The sequence below is a fragment of the Sinocyclocheilus anshuiensis genome, unplaced genomic scaffold, assembly GCF_001515605.1.
Source record: "Sinocyclocheilus anshuiensis isolate Anshui unplaced genomic scaffold, SAMN03320099.WGS_v1.1 scaffold2786, whole genome shotgun sequence".
Classification (NCBI taxonomy): Eukaryota; Metazoa; Chordata; class Actinopteri; order Cypriniformes; family Cyprinidae; genus Sinocyclocheilus; species Sinocyclocheilus anshuiensis.
Window position 1 is genome coordinate 44,632 of NW_015548182.1, and position 10,044 is coordinate 54,675.

The window sequence follows — 10,044 nt, forward strand, 5'->3', positions numbered from 1 at the left end:
ATGATCAGGTAAAAAGGGACTTAACAACTGAAATACTTTATTCTTTTGACTTTCTTTTTTAAAATCAGCATGTACACAAATAACTTTCATATGCAAAGCATTAAAACACACACATAACGTAACAATCTACTGTGTGCATTTAAATAGACTGACAATGAATTGCATATACATGTGACAAACATTAACTCATGCACTTGATAAATGTAATATATATTGGTAAAGCAGGTGTTATGTTCAGAACTTGTCTTTTTTCTCAAGGTCAATGTGTTCCTCTACAGGACGTTTTTGTTTCTTAGATGTTTTGACGAGTCCATACACCAAGAGGACAACAGCGACTGCTGCAATAATGGAGAGACTGAAGAGGACATTGAGAGCCAGTGTAGCATCAGGAGCTGACACTTCCAAGCCTAAGAAACTAACCAACAGTTCCTCACCAGGAGGAGATGGAGGAGTAGTACCTGCAAACAAGAAAAGATGTTGGATGAATGGACTGATGGACGAATTAATGAATGGATGGAACAAAGGGTACAACTACATATAGATAAGTAAATAAGTACCGGGGATGTCAACATCAGGTTCATGGATCTGACATTCATGTGGAATTTCTCCTGGGCTTATGAAGCCATTGCAGTTGATTATTGTAGCATAGTGCCAGACAGATTTCTTAGGAATACGTGATAAAGAAGGATCAGATCGATTTACATAGAAAAAGCCAAATTTTTCATCAAAACCCGTCGCCCATTCCAGATTGTCCATAAGTGTCCAGGCAGCGTAGCCACGGATGTCTATTCCATCCAGCAAATATGCTAAATAATGAGATGACATTTTATGCAATTATCATAAATGAATTTTTACCAAAATACTAGTCTAAAAAACAAACAATAATATTAAAACGCATGGAAAAGCATCACAGAAATCTGTTGCATAATGCTGTCCTCTCTGAGGAAAACAAAATCTCTTTACCTTTTAGGGCCTGATTGATATAGTTATCATAGTAGTGGATTCGGTGAACATCATTCAGATTCATTGACTCTCGTTCTGATACTCCATTCTCTGTAATGTAAATAGGAGGGTCTCCATATTCCTCCTTAATGAAATTCAAAATGTTTCTGAATCCCACAGGAGTTACTTTCAACCAGAAGGATCCAGAATCCAGCCATGTACGATCCGCAACTGTTCCTGCACCCCTGGAATAGATGGCAACATAATAAATATTGATGCATGTTTTAAATAAATTGGGCCTGAAACAGTAGGACTATGTTTAGTAAAACTTTAAAGGCTACCTGTCTGCATCATAATGCTCGAGGTTCTTGTAGTCCATGTTATAGGCTAAGACAGTGGTGTAGTGGTTGAATCCAAAATAATCATGAGTTCCCTTAATCCTCGCTACTTCTGCCGGGGTAAATTCTGGAAGCCTGTTAGATGTAAAATGCAAATGTAAAAACATTCATAAGCATTTGAAAAAGCTTTGAATTCCTCACAAAAAAAAAAAAAAAGATAATATCTTTACCTTGATTGTGGTCGGCCAGCCGCTAAACTTCTCTCTCGAATTATGTTCTTCATTAAATCGCTATAATCTCCATTGAACACGGGATGAGCAAACCAACCAATCTGGAACTGTTTCGAGAGATGAAAAAGAGATTAAAATTTTTAGTTCTAGTTAATGATAACAACTCTGTCATGGATGCAGAAATGGTTGAACTACAAAACTGTACCTGAACTACACGAACGGCAGCGTCCACGTCTTCCTGTTTGTATGGGTTTCTTGGCTCCGCCCAGTCAGAGTTTATCGTGATGCCAACGATGCCACCGTGTTTTGCACGATACTTGTCATTATACACATGCCAGGCCTCAGCATGAGCCTTGATGAGGTTGTGTGCCACAACATATGGTGCAGTGCCTGGTCTGAAACTTATACCTGGACAGAAATAAAACCGTAAATTACTTTATTAATGTCAAAATCATGTTTTACAAAGAATAAGAGGATTATTTTCAGTGCAAATGACACCTGGTGCTGCACTTCCATAGCCATGTCCTATCATTGCAACATTGTAGGGTTCATTTATAGTGATCCAGAACTTTACTTTGTCTCCCAGACTGTTGAACACAACATCAGAATAGTCTCTGAACCTCTCGACAATGGTGTCATTTTCCCAGCCACCAACATCCTGAAGTGCTTGTGGGAGATCCCAGTGGTATAAAGTCACCTGCCAATTCAAAATGATTCATAGAAATGAGTTGAAATCCTTTAGGCTACAAGAGCAATTTTATTCAATATATTTTACCTGTGGCTTGATATTGGCTGCCAAAAGAGCATCTACTAGTCTATGATAGTAGTTGAGTCCAGCTTCATTAATTTTCCTGGTCGTTCCATCTGGCATAATTCTGGGCCATGAAATAGAAAACCGATAGTGGTTGACCCTCAGTGTTTTGAGACTATTGATATCCTCAGCGATCTTGTTGTAGCTGTCACAGGCAATGTCACCATTTTCATCCTGCGATATCTTTAAAGCAGTATGAGCAAATTTGTCCCAAATGCTGAGACCTTTTCCATCGGCCCTCCAGGCGCCCTCTATCTGTGGTGTTGAAGAATAACATAGTTCCTCAGAACAAAAACAATAGGATGAAACATTTCACACACTACATTTCAGCTTTTATTAATTTGCAACTACATGTCAACCTCAGAGTATTAGTAGACTTAATTGGTCAGGGTTAGTAGAACAATGAGACATGTACTTGCAAATTTACTTACAGTCAGTAGATGTCTGTTTGGGAGCCATCAAAATAAAGTATTAGCAGATATTGAGCAGACAGTCTACTAATACTTTAATAACTGGTAGTTGACATGTAGTTGTAATGTTACTTAGAGTCAGCAGAATGGCTAAGCTGGACTATCAAAATAAAGTGTATTTGTTAAAATGGACTGTACCTGATAAGCAGCAGTTGCTGTGCTCCATATAAATCCCTCTGGGAAATGTCCATATAACATTTCTTCCTCTGTTGGCAATGGAAAGCCATTATTTCTCATTATATCAAAGTAGAGGTGAGCAGAGCGCTTTGGAGTTCTCGGCCGACTTGAAAGTTTAAAGTTCACATAGTGAAGTCCATAGCCAATAGTGTTGCCTTTCAGCCACTCGAAGGAGTCCATTAGAGAGGAAGCAATGTAACCCTTGACACGCACTCCATCCAGATTGTGCGCTAAAAAGAGAATACATGTAAATGTGTGTCAGGTTCAACAATTTGCAGAGTAACACTATTACAAACTTTGGGCTGCATTCACTATTAATAATAATAGTTATTTATCTAAAATGTAGATTCTGTAGTAGTTTTAAAAACAAATTTTTCTTTGAATTTTATGCACAAATATGCGCCGTTAGTGAATACCTTTAAGAGCCTCATCAACATAGGTCTTCAGGAAGAATATTCGATCAGTGTCATCAACTGTTATTGCAGTGCCTGTAGCTACACCATTTTCCGTAATATAAATCTCAGGGTCTCCATACTCTTCCTTTAACCAGTTAAGAAGTCTCCTGAGTCCCCAAGCAACAGCCTTCTGCTCATTAACAGCTGTATTTTCAGAGCCATCTGCATTGTCCTTTTCAACATCCTGATCAGTTTCATAAGACTCAATATTGAGTCTGCTGGTCACATGACGCACGACTTTGGTAGTGTATGTATTAATGCAGAATACATCAGCTGTTCCCTGGATAAAGGCTTTGTCTTCATCAGTAAAAGAAGGCAACCGGGAATTTGGCAAGCCTTGAAGTTCACTTTTATTGCCAACCTGCCACTTCATGGCATCAGGGTAATCGCCATTTTTAAAGATGGGGTGTGCAAACCAGCCTAGCTGGAACTGAAGGGCTCGATCAGCAGCCACCACCTCTCGAGGAACATTGATGTCTAGGGGTTCTGCCCATTCAGCGTTCAGACTAATGGATACCAGACCTCCTTGAGATGCCCTGTATTTCTCATCATAAGTGTGATATACTTGTGCATGAGCTTTCAGGAGGTTGTGTGCAACCCTGTATGGAGCATCTCTGGGTTGCTTCACGTTAGGTGGAATCTGGCCCAGTCCATATCCTGACCATGCAATTGTCTGGGGTTCATTAAATGTGATCCAAAACTTCACCCTGTCTCCAAATGTTGCATAGCAAAAGTCACAATATTCATTGAATATGTTAATCATTTCGAGGTTGTCCCAACCACTGATGTCCTGCAAAGCCTGTGGCAGGTCCCAGTGGTAGAGAGTCACCATGGGTGCGATATTGTTTGCTATGAGACCATCTATGAGCCTGTCGTAATAGTCCACCCCCTTCTGGTTATGAGAAGATTTATAGCCGTTGGGAAAAATTCGAGACCATGACAAGGAGAATCTGTAAGTTTTAACTTTCAGGGCTCTCAACATGTATAGATCCGCATCTATTTTATTATAACTGTCACATGCAACATCACCATTGTCATTGTTTGGGATATTACCAGGTTTTTGAGTGAAAGTGTCCCAAACACTTGGCCCTTTTCCATCTGCATTCCAGCCACCTTCTACCTGATATGCTGAAGATGAGACACCCCAATGAAATCCCTCTGGAAATGTTCCGTAGTGATAAAGCTGTCTCTCAAACTTGGTCTGAGGGGAGAACCTTTCCCAAATAACCTTGGATTTTGAAGGAACTTCAGATGGCAGCAGACTAGGAAGTCTTGTGATTCCAATTTTATTTCCATACATTTGCATCTTAGCGTTTGTCGCAGTCTCAGCAAATCCGTTTCTCTCAGTCACCTTTGAGTAGTAATATGCTGATGCTTTGGGGGTTCTAGGTCTCTCAGGATCTTCAAAGTCCACATAGTGCAATCCAAATCGTTGACTGTAGCCTTGAGGACCCTCAAATCCATCCATTAGAGACTGGACTGTAAACCTCTGAACGTCAATTTCATCTAAAAGCACAGCTTTTGGACAGAAAGAAGTTAGTGAACTTTAGATAGTGATTTTTTAATTACATAGTCTGATATTAAGGTTTGGGAATATTTTGTTACATTGGTAGAAGACTGTGTTAAATTTGTCTGTGTTAAATTAAAGGGTTAGTTCACCCAAAAATGAAAATTAACCCATGTTTTACTCAACCTCAAAGCATCCTAGGTGTATATGATTTTCTTCTTTCAGACGAATGCAATCAGAGTTATATTAAAACATTTTCCTTGCTCTTCCAAGCATTAGAATGGGAGTAGGCGGGTGTTTTTGTTTTTGTAGTCAAATAAAGTGCAATCATCCATAATAAAATGTGCCTCACACGGCTCACTGTGAATAAAGGGCTCCTGTAGCGAATCGATGCATTTTTGTAAGAAAAATATCCATATTTAAAATGTTATAAACATTTTTATCTCACTTCCGCTGACTGTCATACATGCAAGCCGTTCCGGTGGATGACGTAGGACGTATGCACGCGCCTGTGAGATATGCTAGTCTCGCGGGTTTGTTTACAGGAGCAAAGGAAGCAAAGTTTCCTTACTTTACCAAAGGAAAACCAGTCTCTTCTTGGCTTATATCTGTCACATGTTTGTCTCTGTTTAGTTCCTGTTTGCCCCTATTTGGTTCAGTTCCTGTTCTCATTTAGTTAATCATCGTTTATTCTGTTAACCTGTTTTGATTGAGTTCTCCACCTGTTTCAGTTTTGCCTAATCACGTTCCATGTGTTTATATACCCTGTGTTTTCCTCAGTTCCTTTGTCTTGCTTTGAAGTTACGTTGTGGTGCTTATCTCCTCTGTTATTCTATATTACACTCTTGGATTGATAATTAAAGACTCGCCTTTTGGATTACCCCATTGCTGTGTGCTTCAGCCAACCCACATCGTGACAATATCAAAAACCTCCTACGCTTTTCTTTACAAATCCTTGTTTTGTGCTTCTAATTCGTCACCTGCATTTTGTTTTGCTGTCTCTCCTCTGTGCTTCCGCATTTGTCACTAATTACTGGAGTTATGCTACACATACATCCTACGTCATCTGCCCGAACTACTTCCACCTACGACAGTTTACAGAAGTGAGAAAAAGTTGTTTATATCATTTTAAATATGGATATTTTTCATTTTGTTGCCGTGTGAGGCATGTTTTATTATGGATGCACACACTTTATTTCACGTCTTCTGGACTGTTGAACAAAAACACCTGCCTACTCCCATTCTAATGCTTGGAAGAGACAGGATCATTTTTAATATAACTCTGATTGGATTCCTCTGAAAGAAGAAAGTCATGTACACCTAGGATGCTTTGAGGGTGCTTAACACTTTAAGGCTATTGCTTCCCCCAAATTTGTTCATAGCATGCTGCACTGATATTGGTGGCCTAAAACCAACATCCATAAAATGATTGCAGAGTTTAACATTTTTATATATTTTCAGTCTCCTGAGGTATTCATTTTTGAGAGACTCATTTGACTGTTGACTAACTAGGAAATTCTTGAAAAGTAGAAGTAGGTGTACATGGGGTTCTGTTTCCATGCAAAAGAGAAGTTTGCCCCAGGCTATCATTAAAGTATGGCCAACAATCATAGATTTGTAAGATCTCATACCTTATGGCTATAAGAAAATGTATTTTTGGCCTGTAAATTAATACTGTATAATGAATATTTCAAATATAAAAACGTTAGAATCTGCAATAGAAAATACCTTATATAAATACATTATAGAACAGAGGTTTAAGTCACCAACTCTCTGATTTCACAGACTGACCTGCTATCTCTAAAAAGACTAATAGAGTCTTAGTTTTAAACATTGACCACAATTCTCTTAAGATGTTTACCTTTCATTGCCTCATTAATGTAGGCTTTGAGATAGTCGACACGCTCAGTGTCATTGAACACATCACCACTGTATTCAGTTGGCATTCCATTTCCTGTGATGTAGATGGGCACCTTTGTGAAAGACGTGTACTCTAAAGAGATGTAGTTCAATAATCTTCGAAGACCCCACGGAACAGACTGGATCTGGTCAGAAGCTGTGGGGGGCCATGTGGGGTCAATATGAGTCTGGAAGTCCCCGACATTATTCGGTCCAGCATCACAACTATTCAAGCTCTCACTAATCAGTCGGGAAGTGTGGTGGTTAAGTCCAAAGAAATCAGCTGTGCCTTGAATTCTTTGTTTCTCAGCCTCAGTAAAATCAGGGAGTCTAGCCAGCTCTTTACCACATGAACCTTTCTTTTTCTCAATTTGTTCCTTTAACACGGTTGAATAGTCTCCATCTACAAATATGGGATGAGCAAACCAGCCAAGCATGAAGTTTAGATAACGCTCAGCTGCTGCTACATCCTGATCACTTGAGGGATTCCTCGGCTCTGCCCAATCAGAGTTAAGAGCAATGCCCACTTTTCCACCGTGCAGTTTTCTGTAATTATCATTATAAATATGCCAGGCTTCAGCATGAGATTTTATAATATTGTGCGTCACCTGCAAAAGCAAACAAAGAATTGTCACTTTCTAAAATCATAAAAATATATGGTACTTCCTCAGATTGACAGACACACCTTGTAAGATGCGATTATTGGGTCTTTCACTCTTGGGGGATGTTCCCCTGTTCCGTACCCCAAGTTGCTCACTACCCACGGGCTGCCGAAGGTGATCCATGTTTTGACTCTGTCTCCATAATGTGAGAAGCAGAAATCAGAAAATTCTTTAAAAGCTTCCACAATAGAGTCATTTTCCCAGCCGCCTGAGTCCTGCAGAGCTTGGGGAAGGTCCCAGTGATGCAGGGTAACAGTGGGATCGATGCCGGATTGTAGGAGTGTATCAATCATCTTGTCATAATAAGCAACACCTTTTTCAATCAAACTTTCTTTGTGTCCGGTGGAGAAAATGCGAGCCCAGGAAATTGAGAACTGATAATTAGGTGCCATCATGCCCCTAAGCAGATACACATCATAGTCCACCTTGTGATAACTATCACAGGCCAAATCAGTGGTCTGGTTTTCAAAGACATGACCCTCATGGCTAAATCGGTCCCATATGGTCTCGCCCTTCCCGTGTTCAGTCCATCCACCCTCCACTTTGAAACTCTCACTGGAGATGGACCAGTCAAAATGAACTGGGAACGAGCCACTCAAGAACTGATCACGCTCAGCTTCCGTTTGACTTCTGAATTTCTCCCAGACCTTTTGGTATGAGAATGCAGAAGCTGATTTCTGATGGGAGACTGTCTTAGTATTTTCCATCTGCAAACTAAATGAGAACATACTTGTTATGCTGACTATTACATAACTATTATATACTGATATTTGTACTTTTTTGGTCTCAGATTTACCTTTTGTGTGTTTCTTCCTGATCTAGCTTCTCAAAAAGGTGTGTGATGTCACAGCCCATTATGTGAAGATCTTTCTTCTGTAAAACTGGCAAATAATAGGTTAGTATCTGGCATTTTAATTCCATAAACAGCATCTTAGACATTCAACACATCACTTAAAGAAATATGACAACTTTTACCTCCAAAAACTGCATGGGGTGGTTCGAAATGATCTTCATATCCATCACAGTCTTCGACTGTCAGCTGATACATTAGGATGGGCTTTTGACCACTGCCAATCTGAAACAAGAGCGTCAAGTGTCATTCCAGTGTCCTGAAATGTTCTGTCACATCAACCATTTAAGCAGTCTAGAATATTAAATCGCAGCGAGTTAAGTCTTATGAAATCTGATGATTATTCAATGGGCTGTTCTGCTGTAAAGATGATTATATATTACTTCAAGAGCCACAATAAATCATTACCTGCAACTTCCTCAATTCCTCCGTTAGAAGTGTCTCCAATTTGCAGTTGTACTGCAGATGCAGAGAGATGAAATCCACATATGCCTGAAGACGAGATAAGAGAAGTATGTGATAAATTACATAACATTAACTATTCATCAGTATTATATATGATGATCTGTCTTGAACACTTACCATGATTTTTGGCCCCATTTGATAAATGGAGTTAATATCACTGACTCTGATCCCAAGAGACAAACGAAGTGCTGAGAGAAAAAAAAATCAGTCTGAACGACACCATCATTTTTTTTTACATTTTCATTGATTAAGTTGTCACAGTGGGCTATGAAATGAGCTATTTAGTCTTATTTCAACTACATTTCAACCATAAAACAATTTTCATGTTATTTATGAAACTTATGTAAAAGGTGTTGTCACGACCCTGGCCAGTGTTTCCTATGTGTCTTAGGTCATGGACTTGTTATTTACAAGTGTCATACAAAAATATCGAACCATTATTAGGTTCAAACAGAAGTCATAATAATTTGCATTGACATTACATCCAAAATGCATGTGACAACCTGACTGGAGACATAAGATTTATTTGAATAAACTTGCCTCAGACTTTCATAAGAGTAGTTTTGTCAAGATTGGACTTTTGACTTAAAACCTACTAAGTTACTGAGAGTTTTCCCTTGACATTAATGTAATAAATTAATTAATTAATAAACTCATGCCTTACCTTTGAACATTTGATTATAAACATTTGCATGAGACTGGACAGCATTTTGAAGTTGCACTTCATGAAGCTCATGCAAGTGACTGAACGTGATGAATGTGTCCACAAGATCCCTAAATGTACTGAACACAAATCCTGCATACTGCTCAAACATCTGCACCAGTAATGGATTCTCCCAGCCTCCAAATCTGGCTCTGAAGAGTTCTGGTACAGCAGAACGATGGAGAACCAGCAGAGGTTTGATGCCCGATTCAGTCAGCTGCTGCAGGAGCGTCTTGTAGCACTTCACAGTGTCTTCATGCGGCTGGCTGGGATCACCTGAGGGAAGGATGAGAGACCAGGACAGGGGAACTTTAAAGTGGGTCACCCCTCTGCTCTGAAGGTACAGGAAGTAGGCTCTGGATTGTTGAGGCAGTGGACCTCCACAGTTAAACACATTATCTTCATCTGATGGTGAAGTCTGTCTGGTTTTCAGAGGGCCAGCAAGTAACATGAAGTCCTGTTGCTCTGCATTACAGTAGTTCCAAAAAACAGCCAACAAACCTAGAGAAAGAAATCCCTCTAGGACCTTCATCAT

The 10,044-nt window shown here is 39.5% G+C and overlaps 1 protein-coding gene across 1 annotated transcript; it reads right to left on the minus strand.

Annotated features, from left to right (window-relative positions):
- Positions 1-223: 223 nt before the first annotated feature.
- On the minus strand, positions 224-10,044 carry LOC107704822 (lactase-phlorizin hydrolase-like). The gene is made up of 17 exons (XM_016507849.1): positions 9,471-10,044; positions 8,924-8,994; positions 8,750-8,833; positions 8,467-8,566; positions 8,288-8,372; positions 7,515-8,205; positions 6,792-7,437; positions 3,385-4,941; positions 2,930-3,198; positions 2,286-2,576; positions 2,009-2,207; positions 1,716-1,918; positions 1,511-1,617; positions 1,284-1,415; positions 964-1,187; positions 558-806; positions 224-458 (listed from the first exon to the last, which is right to left on the minus strand). The coding sequence occupies exons 1-17, from the start codon at positions 10,042-10,044 to the stop codon at positions 235-237; spliced, it is 5,706 nt and encodes a 1,901-aa protein (XP_016363335.1). The 3' UTR covers positions 224-234.